Raw genomic sequence first — 16,780 nt, forward strand, 5'->3', positions numbered from 1 at the left:
TGTTATACAGTATAAAATAATATAAAATATTGAAAGTTAATAGCTTTTCTATCCGAACAATTGGTTAATGTACTGGATTTAAAGGATTGTTTATGAGCAGGCTACTCCAATGTAGATTAAAAATGAGTTGTTAAAATTTGTCCTTTCATAGTTGATGGAAAGTCAAAAAGAAGAGTTCTTGGTCATAAAAGGAATTCTGCTTGAATGGTTTAACCAAAGAAAAGACCATAACTTAGTGGAAGACTAATACTAAATTCTCAATATTTTTGCATAAATAGGCATAAAATGTTGACTTGTTTTCTACAAAAGTCCTACAACTAGATAAAGAGAACCCAATTAAATAAATAAGAAACATGACACTTGTTTGTTTATTAAGGAAAATAATGTGATTACAGCCTTGAATACTTTGTTAAACCAAAATATTTCATGCCAGAAAATGAAAAGTACTTTATGTTTTCTAACATACATATATTTGTACAAGACATTAAGGTAAATTAGTTGTGGGAGGAGAGTGTTCAATGTAAAATAAAAAATATCAATTTAAAAACTGTTAATCTTGTAGCTTTTTCTGTTGGCCACAAAGGTTGTGGATATATTAAAGATATGTAAGGCTCCTTATTACCCTATATTGCTATTTCTCCTGAACTGAAAAATCTTTGGGGCAACATATAATTTAAGCCTAGTGGCTTCATACTGAGTATTCCAACTATTTTATGTACTGCTAGAAGATTATGCAATCTTACCTGTACTCCAAATTGTCAGTTCCTTTGCCGTTCTTAACTACTGCACTTTCTTTTTATAAAGATTTAATCAGTGGTGGGATTCAAATTTTTTTACTATCGGTTCTGTGGGTATGGCTTGGTGGTGTGGCTTGGTGGGCGTGGCTTGGTGGGCATGGCAGGGGAAGGATGCTGTAAAATCTCCATTCCCACCCCACTTCAGGGGAAGGATACTGTACAATCTCCATTCCCTCCCCACTCCAGGGGAAGGTTACTGCAAAATCCTCATTTCCTCCCGATCAGCTGGGACTCAGGAGGCAGAGACTAGATGGGGGCAGGGCCAGTCAGAGGTGATATTTACCGGTTCTCTGAACTACTCAAAATTTCTGCTACCAGTTCTGCAGAATTGGTCAGAACCTGCTGAATACCACCTCTGGATTTAATTGAATTCCAAATATTTCAATTTATAATATATTTTTATAGTTTCAAATATTTATTTAGAGTAGTCTGTGCTACTTCAGTAACACACTCATATAAAATATCTGGATATTTTCTCCATCCTCTAGGCATGGAAGAGAAGATGGTTTGTGCTCCGCAGCGGTCGGTTGACAGGAGATCCAGATGTATTGGAATACTACAAAAATGACCACGCCAAGAAACCAATTCGTATCATTGACTTGAATTTGTGTCAACAAGTGGATGCTGGATTGACATTTAACAAAAAAGAGTTTGAAAACAGCTATATTTTTGACATAAATACAATAGACAGAGTCTTCTATTTAGTTGCCGACAGTGAAGAAGAGATGAATAAGTGGGTTCGATGTATTTGTGATATCTGTGGATTCAATCCTACTGATGATGGTGAGTAAATTTTTGTTATATTTTAGCAATTTGTTAGAAATTTGATCCTATATAATCCTGTAGGGATATGGAAATTCAGAAGATAATTTTCTTTTGTATTTAAATCTAATACGTAATTTTGTAATTTTAAAAGATCGTACTGGTTTTTGCCATTATAGAAAATTATTGTGGCATTTCATTAGCCATTGTTTTCTAATGCCACACTTCAGTTTCTGAAAGAAAGTTTTTTTTTTTGGAGCAAAGAAGGTCCAGCATCTGTGCAGCTTCAAAGTTGCAGCCTCAAACAGATAATAGTTTACAGTACAGGGAGACAATCTAGGTGTGGAAAAATGGAGCGTCATTTATAGCCACCCGAGATAGCAAGAAAATCTAAGCACATAGGTCTTACCATGGGACAATGATTGCCTGTACATACATGGGGAGAAAAAGGAGCATTTCCCCGGGGGCCAAATTGAAGACTTCCTTTGAACTTAGTTAGTCCTTTTAATGTGGCTTCCTTTGATCATGGAATTCTCAGGATACTATAATGAATAATTTATGTGGTATTCCCCAATTTCTTAGGTATTCCCCTGAGAAATAGATGATGTTGTATTTCTCAGCTAATAAAGTTCCCCATTCAGAAGTGTAGTTAGCTAGTACATTTGTTGGAAAAGGAATAAAAAATATTTTCGGAAATATATTATTATGTATTGTAAATATTTGTTTTAAGTTATTGAATTTTGATGCATGAAGCAAATATAAGTCTTCCATAATATGAGATTATTGTTAGAGTGCAAGAATAGAACTAACCTGGTTTCAAATGGTTTGGGCTACAGCATTGCTGGATATGATCTGGTCCAGTTACTAAGTTGCAACCTACTCAGCTTCACTGGTGAATTGAGTAAATAAAACAATGGGGAGAGAGCCACATATGAGAAGTGGATATAAATGTATTAAATGAATAAAATATATTGTATGTTAGCTGATGTTAGCTGATTCTGATTCTGCGATAATTAAAGTATATGACTTATGGCTTAATTTTTTGAAGTATCTGTATGATTCATATGTGCACCCTCCTTTTTATATTTTTTTCTCGTGTTCAAGTAACTTAAAATCTCAAAGAAAATCTGAGAATACCTTTTGCAGGCTGAGTACTTCAGATCCAGTATTACTGAATCTGTACATTTCTGATATCAATTTGAAATGTACTTACTCTATATGATCCTATGCTTAAGTGAGTTGCAGTAAAAATGAGTTGCAATGTCACACAAATACTTTTGCTTGTTCCTGATCACTCATTTCCTTTTGACATAGTTTTTACACAGGCTACTTTGTAATTGTGGCCTTCTTGGTACTCTCTGAGCTTGGTGGTTTGCTTGCAGACATTTCATTACCTAACTAGGTAACATCAAGACCTCAATAGTCCAGCCCCAAGCTACAAATATTCTCTTCTGTTGGATCTACGAGTATTCCCAGTTAGCAGGCTTCATTGGTAGCATAAATGGCAGAAGGAAAAGTTTCCAAATATTTTCATAATGGATTTTATGAAACAATTTTGAAACATAGTTTTCAGAATCTTAAAGGATTAAGTTTATATATTTATAAAGTTGAACGTTGAGGAAATGTTTGCCGTATGTTATACCACACTTAGAGGTTGTTTTGGAAGCAGTTGGACATTATAACAATGTTGAGGCTAAATTTGGGACAGTACGATGAATATTTGCTATTGCAAAATATTTGCTATGGTTTTCTGCTTTTAGAATTTAGTACGCAGATTAACTGAATGGTACATCTGTTTTGCAGAATGAATGGGAATATCCATACCAAATTCTTTCCTTGGATAAATAGTTGGGCAGATATCCATAGCCTGGATCCAAAGGGAGTTGTCAATCTTACACTGACTATATCAATGTAGCTTTCTGCATTGCAGAACTGATTACTAATACGTTTTCCTTTATTATGTGTGGGTATTCTACAGTCTAAGACTGTGGAAACTTAATAATTCAAGTTTTAACTAAGGAATTGAGAATTATTAAGGTAGCATCTAAGAATATAGGCAATTCATTCATAGTGGATTTTTTTTTCTATAATTAGGTTGTTCAGGCCTGATAAATTCAGTATTTCCAGATATCAAAGAAGTTGCTCCAAAGCCTCCAGTCATGACTGGTACAGCAATGGGTTTTTTTCCTCCCCAGGAAACACCTAACTTTTTGCAAGTTGCAAGTGCCTGTATTTTGTAATTTTTTTCCAATTATTTTTCCTCAATCCTAGCATCACCTGGAATAGCAACATTCATAAAGAAGCCTTTCTTCTTTTTCGTAACTGGTATATTAAGCATGTTATCAATCACATGCCTGTCTCTTTGGATCTTAAACCCCGTAAGATCTTAACGCATTGTAAGCCGCCCTGAGTCTCCGGAAAAGGACGGCACATAAATCGAACCAATAAATAAAATAAATAAATAAACCCACTTATTTTCAAAAACCTTCTCAACTTCATTGTCTCAGTAGTTTTTACTGCATTCAAATCCAAACCTCTGGCAAAGTTTCCAGTGAATAATCTGGCAACTTGGTCACGATGCTGCTTGTAGTCGGTTTATGAAATTTTGCTGCAGCCACTGATCAAATGGTCAATTGTTTCATCCTTTTTGCTACAAAGGCGACATTTGCTGTTGTTTGTTTTGATGTTGAATTTTTGCCTTCATCATCGTTATTTTTTTTTTTAATAAAAAGCCATTCATCCTATAACACACCCATCAAGCTGCAATAGCATAAAAGTAAATACAAGAACATAAAACGGTCACTTCCAGCACCTCATAGTCAGAGGCTTACTACTTCTTATGTGAACAACATTATTAATTGGGCTTGCAAACAATTCATCATTATTTTCTGTACTGTTATACATTAACACTGAAATGCAGAACATAAAAAGTCTTAAGCTTTTTTTCAAGAAAAAAAACCACAGGAGAAAATAGAATTTGTATATTTTATAAAATTGTCAATTGGGAAGGAAATTATGGGTTCTTCTGAAAGGGGCAAATGAAGATTATCTGGTTCAGAGACATCATATCTGAAGATGGATAATTTGATAGTTTACCTTGATTAAGAGGTTGAGAACCTAACAGTCACAATTCATTTACAGAATAACTGCAGCCTACTCCATTATCTCTTTATCTTGAAGATATTAAGAGTAGTTGATATTATACAATTGAAACATTACTAATTTTAAAGTATAAAATTCCTTGTGTTTCCAATCACACTTGGCCAATAAAAAAAATCCTATTCTATTCTATTCTATTCTATTCTATTCTATTCTATTCTATTCTATTCTATTCTATTCTATTCTATTCTATCTAAATCAGCAAGTATTATATTTAATACTTTTAAGTTCTTTTAGTAGTGAAATCTTGTACTTCTTGGCTTTTAGTACCTTCAGCCATGATAGCCTTCTGGACTGACTGCAGGGACTGGAAGTGGGAATCATTCTTCCCCCATGGCCGGTATCTGTTGGATTGGTTTTGGAGGTGGAAAAAATCTAGTTCTGGTCCCCCACAATGTGAATGCCCCAGATTTTGAATCTTTTAGCACACTTTAAATATGAAACAGCTGGGTGAGGTCAGCTGATGGCATGGAGGTATAGTATCATCAGCTGAACAGACGACACTCTTTCACTGCTAATCTTCTGCCTGGAGATTGTTAGGATTGTTAGGATCAAAATGAATGGGCTGTGACTCAATCCTAGCAAAATGGACAAGCTTTGGGATTTGGGACTCTCAGTGATATAGCACTTCCCTACACAGAGCTGATAGGCAGTTTGAGTGGACTTGCATCTCCTACTTAAGAAGCAGGTAGCAGCCATGACTAGGGACAGGTTCATTTTGTGGACCAGTTGTACCAATTCTTGAACCAAGAAGCCTTGGTCATGGTCACTCATACTTGATTATTTCCCACTTGGACTATTGCACTGTGCTGTGCATGCACATTGAAGACCACCCAGAAGTTACAACCTGTCCAGAATACAGCAGCTTGCACAATATGGATGCTCATGTTATACCATTGTTGTGCAAGTTTGACTGACTCCCAGTTTCTTTGCAGGTCAAGTCAAAGTATGGTTATCACTTTAAGGTTCTACATAGCACAGGGCCAGGTTTTTTGTGGCACTGCTTCTCCCTTAGAGTATCCGCCCTTCCACCAGATTGCTAGACTGGCCACGTTTCAGATCCTTAGCTTTAATGTTGCTGTCTAGGATCTAGGAACCATGTCTTTCCTACAGTAGGCTCTTCTCCATAGAACATTGTTCCCTTTTAGATCCAGGTGGCACTAACTTTCTTAAGCTTTTGGAAAGCCAGTAAGAGGTGACCATTACCCCAGGAGTTGGGATGGTAAGGTTGGCGCCTAGGGATTGAATAGATAAATAGAAATAAATGTTGGATTGGGCATCAGGTTTTCCTTGATTTTTAGTTCTATTTTTTTTTTATTGTTTATGATTTTATCATTGTTGTTAGCCGACTAGAGCTGTGTACAGGTAGTCCTTGACTTATGACCACAATTGAGCCCAAAATTTCTGTTGTTAAGTGAGACATTTGTTAATGGGACCTTTGCCCCATTTTACGACCTTTCTTGCCACAGTTGCTAAGTGAACCACTGCAGTTGATAAATTAGTAACTCGGTTGTTAAATGAATCTGGCTTCCCATTGACTTTGCTTGTCGGAAGGTCGCAAAAGGTGATCACATGACCTTGGGACATAGCAACAATCATAAATATGAACTAGTTGCCAAGCATCTTAATTTTGATCACGTGATCGGGGGATGATGCAAAGGTTGTAACTGTGAAAAATGGTCATACGTCACATTTTTCAGTGCTGTTCTAACTTTGAACAGTCATTAAACTGTCGAGGAGTACTTGTACTACAAGATGGGTGGCTGTATAACTCTTGAATGAATGAATGAATGAATGAATATATCTATCAATCAATCAATCAATCAAATCAACCAACCAACCAACCGAGTATTTAGTGACTTGGCTGCATGTTCTGTTTTGTAGATGCTGTGAAGCCACCTGGCAATTCTCTGCCAGCACCAGCCGAATTACCCTTAGCTGTCAGTACTTCCCTACCATCTGTACAAGCCGAGCCATTCCTGCCTCCTCCATATCAGTTAATTAATATCCCACCATTAGAATCTGCCTCCAGTCATGAAGATCCACAAGATTACCTGTTACTAGTCAATTGTCAAAGTAAGAAGCCTGAACCAGCAAGGTAAACATTGCACTTTTTGTGTCATTAAAATGCTTTAGTAACAGTTATCATAGGTAGTTTCTGAAAGGTTAAAAATTTTCATTACCTATTGTACAGAGCCACTGTTAGAATGCAGTATTGCAGGCTAATTCTGCTGACTGCCAGCAATTTGGCAGTTTGAGTCTCACCGACTCAAGGTTGACTCAGCCTTCCATCCTTCCGAGGTTGGTAATATGAGAACCTAGATTGTTGGGGTCAATATGCTGACTCGGTAAACCATTTAGAGACAGCTGTAAACCACTCTGAAGCAGTATATAAGTCTAAGTGCTATTGCTATTGTGGGCTACATTACTTATTCCATTCTCTTCCCAAAGTATTGAAGTTTATCATTCTTGATAATTTTTTTTGATGAATATGCTTTTCCCCCATCAATTCCTGTGTAACTTTTAAAGAACTATGACTAGAGTCTGATTACTTAAGGATGAGGTAAATTGTCTTAAGTACCTTCTGGGTACATATTATTTTCATAAAATCTGAAAATCTACCTATATTCAATGATATTTTATCTTTAAAATTGCTCTTTTTATCAAATATTTTTTCAAAAGGGGTTAGGGTTACTGTTCAAAAATAATGTCCACTGATCTCTTAATTTTTATCATGTACTCAAAAAACCAGCTCTTTCATCTTGGAAGAAGTGGAGGAGTATTTACTGCTGGAGGATTTTGAAAGTAAAAAAGTTCCATTGCAGTGAGTGTTTGGGATTTGTCTTTAGAAGTTAACCACAAATCTAAAGCCTGTTTGGAAAAAATAAAAAGCTTGTGTGTGTATTTGTGCATCTTGTGCATTTTGCTGTGGATTTTCATAAGCAGTGCAAATAATTACTACTTGATGTATCCAGAGTGGCTTGAAATGGAGAAATTGCTGCATTGTTTGCAGATGTATTGGTCATTTTGAAAACACTGAAGTAAAAGGGTTTATCTTTTAGAAATGGGGAAAAAAAATCAGTGCTTGGTTTATAGTTTTGGTCCTTGCTAAAAGAATCGTCCTTCCAGCACATAGTCCATACCCTTCTAAAAGTTTAGAATGTTATGCCTCATCCATTTTCTTATGTGAAGCCAAATATAAGGAAGTAGTAAATCCCATTTTACTCTGTATGGAACAGACCATAACTTGGATATTACGCCTAGAAAAATCAAGACAATAGAAAATAAATCCTATGAAGTAATATTTAGACTTGAGAAGCTGAGAGACATTGTAATTTGATTATGTTTAAGAGCTGCGGTGGCGCAGTGGTTAGAATGCAGTATTGCAGGCTACTTCTGCTGACTGCCACTGACTGCAGTTTGGCAGTTCAAGTCTCACCAGGCTCAAGGTTGACTCAGCCTTCCATCCTTCCGAGCTCAGTAAAATGAGGACCCAGATTGTTGGGGAAATATGCTGACTGTAAACTGCTTAGAGAGGGCTGTAAAGCACTGTGAAGCAGTGTATAAGGATAAGTGCCATTGCTATTGCTATGTTCTTCTTCTGAAACTGAAAAAGCAGAAAGTAAAAAACCCAGCCTTCTCTTAACTTAGAGCATGTTACAATTTCACATTAGAAATGGTCCTAACACTAAAACAATGCAGCAGTAAATCTAATTAATTAGTTACATGGTGAATGTAGCCAAATAGAAGTTAGGTATCTGCTTGTCAAGGTTGGTTTAATTTGGATTTCTACACTGAGCATGTTTGAATTTGATAAAAAAGAGTTTTTAGTTCTATAATTTTATGAAGGTAGCAATAGAGAAGGATGCTGCAGTATATGGATCCAGATGGTCAGTCCATTCATACTTAAGAGCAAAGTGGTATTCACACCTGCTTTTGAACAGCATTTTTGTCCCTGGCTTGTATTCCCATTCCAAAAAACAATGTTGTTTTAAAAAATTGTTTTCAAACTGTAACTTCAAATAACTTTAAAACATTGTTTCTTAAATAACTTTATATACCTTTAAAACATTATTTCTTAGTTTGAAGAACTATATTATTCCAAAACTGAAGAATTCATAACAAGTTATGGAAATAATTTTTTTAAGGCTTGAGGGAAAGAAAGTAGTTAAAAATAATAAAGCATAGTAATAATAAGGCAATTTAATAAGAATTAGTATAATTAGTGTTAGAATAATTAGTATAATTTGTTATTAATCAAAGTTAGATAACTAACATCGACTATTTATAAGAAGAGATATCTTAGAAGCCTTGCTGAGTAAAATCTATAAACAGAATGAGAGCCAAGAGTTTAGCAACATTGTGTGGAAATACAGTATATCATGAAATCAACTACTTTTTGAATTTAAGAATGAAAAATGCCACATTGGTACCTGCAGTCCTAGTATGCCTTATGATTTACCAAGAAGCAGTTTCTCCCCTCAGGTCCTTCTGTATGATATGTGCATGTTAGCAATACATATAAAATTAAATACATATAAAAACTCTGTATGACACAGAGTTGTGATTATCTATTTTTGTTTCTTATTTTAGGAAACATTTGTTTCTGGAAGAAATATGCCAATGCATTTATTTTTTGTTTGTTTTTCGTTTAATATTTAGGTTGTCAGCTGATACAGCAAAATCTGCCTGTTCTGAAACAGATTGTAATGATAATGTGCCTTCCCATAAAAGTTCTGTGCAATCACTAAATAAGCACACAGTGAATGGATATTTTCAGCAACATAGTGTGTATGATTCCCCCACATCAAGAGCGGCTTCAGTGTCAGTAGATGGCAGTCTTTATAATCTACCACGGAGTTATTCTCAAGATGTTTTACCAAAGGCATCCCCTTCTGGAACTGATATAGACGGAGAGCAACATGTTTTCAGCACTCCGTCTGCATCCTCTTCTCTTGATACACAGATGAGGCATTTCTCCCTTAGTTATGACATTCCCACCACACCTGGAAGTACTTACCAGATTCCACGAACTTTTCCTGAAAGTTCATTGACTCAAGGTTCAAAGCTAGAGACTATTCCAGATGTTCCTCCACCACGTCCTCCAAAGCCTCATCATGCTTCAGATCGCTCTCCGGTGGAGGCATGTAGCATCTCACGTACTTCCTCAGATACTGATAACAGTTACTGCATCCCTACAGGTGGCTTGCTCCCATCTCGCAGCAACACAATTTCCACCATGGATATGAATCTATTTCGCAAAGGTTAGTGGGTTTTTTATTGGATAAATGCTATCAAAGATTTCATTTGTATTTCATTGAAATATTCCAAGATCCAAAAGAAGGATGTTAGCTCAAAATCATTGGATTTGTTTTAATTTCCTTTTAATGTGATGTTATAAATCTTGATACATTGTATTATTTCAATGCAGATTTCCATTCAATAATATTTATGTAATATTATTTTAAAATGTGAACATTCTATTATTTAGAAATCTCAGAGTATTGATAAAAAAGGAAGACTAAAAATATATCAGTATTAAAAGCATTTTAAGATGTCAATACTGCAAGTTTAAAATGATTTAATTTTCCACCCAAAATTAAGAATAATATAAAAAGTACTGTTGCATTCATATCAAAATAGTACTTATGTGATAGTAGTTTCAGTCTGACACTGAGTACTTAATATTAAGATCTCCATTGTATTATTATTTAGTAGATATACAGTTATATACACATTCATATATTGATAAAAGGAAATCAGACAATCAAAATCATAGGTCTTTGAGGGTATTGAGGATATTGTATATAGGGCATTAATGTTATGGGAAGCTGAATTTGCTGAAATCAGGGAGAGTTTACTTTGAGTGAGTGAGTTATCTTGACTATGGTATATGTTCTTGGACTTGGTTTTCTTGTTGCACTACCTTTTGTTGTAGATTATTAAGAGAGACATCACTTAGGCAAGGGTGTCAAACTCAAGGCCCGCGAACCGGATCTGGACCATAGGGTGCTTAAATCTGGCCCACAGACTGGCCTGGAAATATCAAAGGACCACCCTGCGGTAACTCTGTCTGCTAAAATGGGCCATGTGGGGCCTGTTTTTGGCCGGCAGGGTGTTGCTGGAGGCCAAAAACGGGTCACATGGGGGCCTCAGGGGAACTCCATGTGGCCCATTTTTGGCTGGCAGACTGTTGCTAGAGGCCAGCCAGTCCAAAAATGGGTCATGCAGGACCCATTTTGGCCTGTTTTCAGCTCACAGGGTGCTGCAGGACGCATCCGTCCTGTCTCCCTCCTGCTCCCTGCCTCCCTCCGCTCCCCCCCGGCCAGCCCATGGAGAACTACAATGCTGATCCAGCCCCCAAAGAAATCCAATTTGACATCCCTGTCTTAGGGCTACTGCAATATGGATATCCTACATTAAGGATTAGATGAAGCCCTCTAGTACTGTCATATTTCAGTACCAAAACTGAAATATGCACACATGTTTACTATGTTTTTTTTCCTATATAGTAATGGGTGGGTAAAAATTGTGCTAGGCTTGATACATTTGTTTTAATTAATTTTCCAATCTATAAAAAAAGTTCCTTTTATGGCATCATTGCATCATCATGTATCACCTGTGTCCCTAAGGAAATTTTTAAAAAGCAGGCCTTATTTGCAACGGGGCTACCTGCCCTTGGCTAAATGCCTTCAAATGGATGAAGCGTCGTATCTGGATCCGTTCCAGTCGGGTTTCAGGCCTGGATACAGCACGGAAACGGCATTGGTCGCGTTGGTTGATGATCTCTGGAGGGCTCGGGACAGGGGCTGCTCCTCTGTCCTGGTCCTGTTAGATCTCTCAGCGGCTTTTGATACCATCGACCATGGTATCATGCTGCACCGGTTGGAAGAGTTGGGGGTGGGAGGCACCGTACTAAGGTGGTTCTCCTCCTTTCTCTCCGACCGGTCGCAGTCTGTGTTGACAGGGGGGCAGAGGTCGACCCCGAGGCCCCTCATATGCGGGGTGCCGCAGGGATCGGTCCTCTCGCCCCTTTTGTTCAACATTTATGTAAAGCCGCTGGGCGAGATCATCCGTGGTTTTGGGGTGGAGTACCATCAGTACGCTGACGACACCCAGCTGTACATCTCCACCCCGGATCACCCCAACGATGCCCTTGAAGTGATGTCCCAGTGCCTGGAGGCCGTACGGATCTGGATGGGGAGGAACAGGCTCAGGCTCAACCCATCCAAGACCGAGTGGCTGTGGTTTCCGACGTCCCGATATGGTCAGCTAATGCCATCGCTGACTATTGGGGGCGAATCATTGGCCCCCACGGATAGGGCTCGCAACTTGGGTGTCCTCCTGGATTCACGGCTGTCGTTAGAAGAGCATGTGACGGCCGTGTCCGGGAGGATTTTTCATCAGGTTCGCCTGATCCACCAGTTGCGTCCCTATCTAGATTGGGACTCCCTACACACAGTCACTCATGCCCTCGTTACTTCTCGTCTGGATTACTGCAACGCTCTCTACATGGGGCTCCCCTTGAGGTGCACTCGGAGGCTCCAACTGGCGCAGAGTGCGGCCGCGCGGGTGGTGATGGGAGCGACATGGAGTTCCCATGTGACACCTCTCCTGCGCGAGCTGCACTGGCTCCCGGTGGTCTTCCGAGTGCGCTTCAAGGTTCTGGTTATCACCTTTAAAGCGCTCCATGGCTTAGGACCTGGTTATTTACGGGACCGCCTGCTACCACCAATAGCCTCCCACCGGCCAGTACGCTCCCATAGAGAGGGGCTCCTCCGGGTGCCGTCGGCCAAACAATGTCGGCTGTCGGCCCCTAGGGGGAGAGCCTTCTCTGTGGGGGCACCTACGATTTGGAACGAGCTCCCCCCGGAGATACGTAGGATCCCGGATCTGCGCACCTTCCGCCGCGCGCTTAAGACTTTTCTATTTTGTCAAGCTGGCCTGGCCTAAATCTTCCCCCTTTTTAAATGTGGGAATTTTAAATTTTTAAATTTTAAATTCGTCTTTTTATAGGGGTATGGGTAAGGCATTTTAAATTGGGGAGCCATTGTAGATTTAATTCTGTTTTAAACGTATTTTAATAGTTTATATTGTATGTTTTTAACTTTTGGCTGTGCACCGCCCCGAGTCCTTCGGGAGAGGGGGCGGTATAAAAATCTAATAAATAAATAAATAAATAAATAAATAAATAAATAAATAAATAAATAAATAAATAAATAAATAAATAAATAAATAAATAAATAAATAAATAAATAAATAAATAAATAAATAAATAAATAAATAAATAAATAAATCCTTTTGAGCACAGGTGTCAAACTCACAGAGTCACGTTGTGATGTTTCACGGCGTTTTTCCCATTTGCGGAGCTGGGGTGGGCTTGGCCTGCGCATGACGCATTTGGTCTGCATGCCACCAGTTTGACACCCCTGCTTTTGAGTCTGAATGCTATTTATGATGTAAATCAATCATTTCATTATTAAGCAAGATAGCTTCCAGAGTTCAAACTATTTTTAGAAAAAATAGAGTTCAAACTATTTTTGAAAATTGCCATTGTGGTATTCATCTTTTATTATGCAAGTATGCCGTAATCATTTTAGTGTCTACAAAGTAGAATTAGGCCATTTAATCAGGGGTGAAATCCAGCAGATTCTGACAGGTTCTGGAGAACCGGTAGTGGAAATTTTGAACAGTTTGGAGAACCGGTAGCGGAAATTTTGAGTAGTTCAGAGAACTGGCGAATACCACCTCTGGCTGGCCCCAGAGTGGGGTGGGAATGGAGATTTTGCAGTATCCTTCCCCCAGAAGTGAGAGGGAATGGGGATTTTGCAATATCCTTCCCCTGGAGTGGGGTGGGAATGGGGATTTTGCAGTATCCTTCCCCTGGAGTGGGATGGGAATGGGGATTTTGCAGTATCCTTCCCCTGTCATGCCAACCAAGCCACGCCCACCAAGCGATACCATGCCCACCAAGCCACACCCACAGAACTGGTAGTAAAAAAATTTGGATTTCACCACTGCTTTAGTGCTTTTGAATGTTGTGGCTTTCAGCTCCCTTCTGCTTCTGTTGGAATAGCTAAGGCTGAGGTTGTATAAAGAGGCGTGAACTTGGAAAGTATCTCTTAGATATTTATGTTTGTCCCTTGCACCTTCATAACATTTGAAATCTCTATGAGTATTATGAATCTTTATGAAATCATGAGGACGGTATGGGATTAAGGAGGAGGTTGGCATGTGCAGAAGAGCCAAAACTGGCAGTCAAAATGAAAATTAAAGAACAAATTGGATTAAAAGAAGGATGGGAGGGAATATTTCTCTTTCCCTTTTAAGTTTGATTTCTTTGTTCACTGCTTACATCTATAAGGTTGAGCACTGGCTCCGTTTGCCAGTGCTCCGTTTTTAAACTGTGACATAGTGAATTTTCCTGTTACTGAGTTATAATGCTATTACCTATTCTTGAAGTTGGCTGAAATGTATAGTGGCTAGAAATTTTGCCTATTTTGACGCTAACCTTAAATGGTTTTGGAATAACAGGAAAAACATTAATTCCAAGATTAATCTAAGGATGACTTACCCTTATTTTAGTCAGGAGCTGGAAATCAGGTGAAATTAATATTATGGTAGTGCAACAACAAAACCGGCATGCTTGTGGCTGTACTTAGCTATAAGTAGACACCTGGGCTAGTCCTTCTAGCCTTCCCTCAGCTATAGCTGTATTGCACTTCAACTCTTCCAGTCAAGTGAAGTTTGTGTGAATATATGCAAAACATAACAAATGTGGGAAGGCTGTTATAGAAAGTGCTTATACAAAATTTCCCATTTTGACTACTTGCACTTAATTGTGTGTGATTTTATGTCATTGGGGGAAAACATTTGCTTTCTTCTCCCTTGTTTTAGACCTTGGTTCTCAAGACTGCTATTTTGTTCCACGAACATTTCCAAATGATAGATCAAGCTCACTGGAAGGCTTCCATAACCACTTTGTAAGTATTATTTTGATTTGCCAAGGAGGAAAAAAAAGTTTCTAAAGCTGAAATGTCAGTTGACTTACTATTCAAGTCAAGAAAGAATGCTGAATATCAAACATCAAAGTTTAGGCTGACCATCAAACATCAATCATTTGCTTTATTGTTTTGCTTAGTCAGAGACAACCTAATATTCCCTGCGCAGTAAATTGAGATACCATATTTTTAATACATGAAGTCACAAGATCAGTACAAGAACTCTCTTAAACTTAAACTCTCTACAACCAGAAATTCTTCAAGAGCGTTCTCATTCTGATTTTATAACTTCATGTATTAAAAATATGGTATCTCAATCTACGGCATATGGAATATCTAGGTTGTCTCTGATTGTTGTCTAATGTTGTCTCTGAAGGCTAAGAGGTCGTTTGTTGGTCAGAGGAATCTGTACTGATGTCTACTGGGATTTAGGTTGGTGCTCTTACATGAGCAAATACTTTAATGTCAACATCTGTAGGCCTATTATCAAGATGATGAAAATGCCCATTGAGTTCTTACTGTACCATACATATTTCAGCATTTATCATACTGAGCATTTGGTTGTGTGCATTTTCACTAATAAAAAATAGTAAGGATCTTTAATAGAGCCTGTGAAAAATATTTGCAAGGATGACTTGTCTATTATGTAATAAAAGGGTGTCTTTATAATGGTTCATCAACCTGATGAAGGAAAGGGAAGGAGCTTGGAAAATATAGTGCAAATAATTCAGCACATAAACATTTTGCAAAATGTATAGAAAGGTGGAAGGCACATAATAGGATGGCAAGGCATAGAGTGTGGTGAATGTTTAAATGTGTAAGGGATGAAAAAAAAAATATTCCATGAAGGAATGGTTGGGATCCTTTGATAAATAATGTAATAATGTATCATACAACTTGAATCATAGTCAGTGAATTCTGATTAATTTACTGCTATCATAACTCTTGTTTCTAGAAAAATAAAAGTCTATTGACTGTTGGAAGTGTTTCAAGTGAAGAACTGGATGAAAATTATGTTCCCATGAACCCTAACTCTCCTCCACGTCATCATTCTGGCAGTTTTACTGAACCCATCCAAGAAATGACGAACTATGTGCCAATGACTCCTGGCACGTTTGATTTTTCACTATTTGGAATGCAAGTGCCTCCACCAGCACACATGGGATTTAGATCTAGTCCAAAGACCCCGCCTAGAAGGCCAGTACCTGCGGCAGAATGTGAACCTCCTCCAGTGGACAGGAACCTGAAGCCAGACCGGAAAGGTGAGAGATGAGTGTGTGCAGCCAGTTGCTCTAAGCATTTTCTTCCCATCATTGTTTACCGTTCCCAGAATAAAACCATATTAGAAGTTGATAGCCAGTATGAACAATTTTAATTTAGAGTTTTATTATCAAGATATTAAATAGGTTCATTCATAATTTAATATAACATAGTTTAATATAATATAATATAATATAATATAATATAATATAATATAATATAATATAATATAATATAATATAATTATATAGATAGATGATAGATAGATAGATAGATAGATAGATAGATAGATAGATAGATAAACTATAATATAGTTTAAGGGGATACGGTGGCTCAGTGGCTAAGACGCTGAGCTTGTCGATTGAAAGGTTGGCGGTTCAGCAGTTCGAATCCCTAGTGCCGCGTAACGGGGTGAGCTCCCGTTACTTGTCCCATCTTCAGCAACCTAACAGTTTAAAAGCACATAAAAAATGCAAGTAGAAAAATAGGGGCCACCTTTGGCGTTCTGTGCGCCTTTGGCGTTTAGTAATACCGGCCACATGACCACGGAGACGTCTTCGGACTGCGCTGGCTCTTTGGGTTTGAAACAGAGATGAGCACCACCCCCTAGAGTCAGAAACGACTAGCACATATGTGCGAGGGGAACCTTTACCTTAAGCTTATAGTTTAATTTTTGATTTGTATCTTCCTTTTAACACTTAATTTCTGTAAGCCACTTAGAGCCAATTTGGTCTCATGTGGTTAGATGAATTATGCAAATAAATAAAATCACAGCAATTTTTAAAACACATTTGCAATATT

The 16,780-nt window shown here is 38.0% G+C and overlaps 1 protein-coding gene across 3 annotated transcripts in view; it reads left to right on the forward strand.

Moving 5' to 3' along the window:
* Positions 1-16,780, forward strand: part of GAB1 (GRB2 associated binding protein 1) — a 92,309-nt gene that overhangs the window by 63,682 nt on the left and 11,847 nt on the right. The window contains exons 2-7 of one of the 3 annotated variants that reach the window (XM_070948262.1): positions 1,286-1,580; positions 6,603-6,816; positions 7,471-7,542; positions 9,381-9,982; positions 14,616-14,701; positions 15,675-15,981. In XM_070948262.1, coding sequence (XP_070804363.1) covers positions 1,286-1,580; positions 6,603-6,816; positions 7,471-7,542; positions 9,381-9,982; positions 14,616-14,701; positions 15,675-15,981 — 1,576 coding nt within the window. The remainder of the gene's footprint in view (positions 1-1,285; positions 1,581-6,602; positions 6,817-7,470; positions 7,543-9,380; positions 9,983-14,615; positions 14,702-15,674; positions 15,982-16,780) is intronic. The other 2 variants (XM_070948263.1, XM_070948265.1) reach the window with 2 other exon arrangements.

Source organism: Pituophis catenifer, unplaced genomic scaffold (assembly GCF_029215685.1).
Source record: "Pituophis catenifer annectens isolate HBS135680 unplaced genomic scaffold, rPitCat1.0.hap2 SCAF_8, whole genome shotgun sequence".
NCBI classification, from domain to species: Eukaryota; Metazoa; Chordata; class Lepidosauria; order Squamata; family Colubridae; genus Pituophis; species Pituophis catenifer.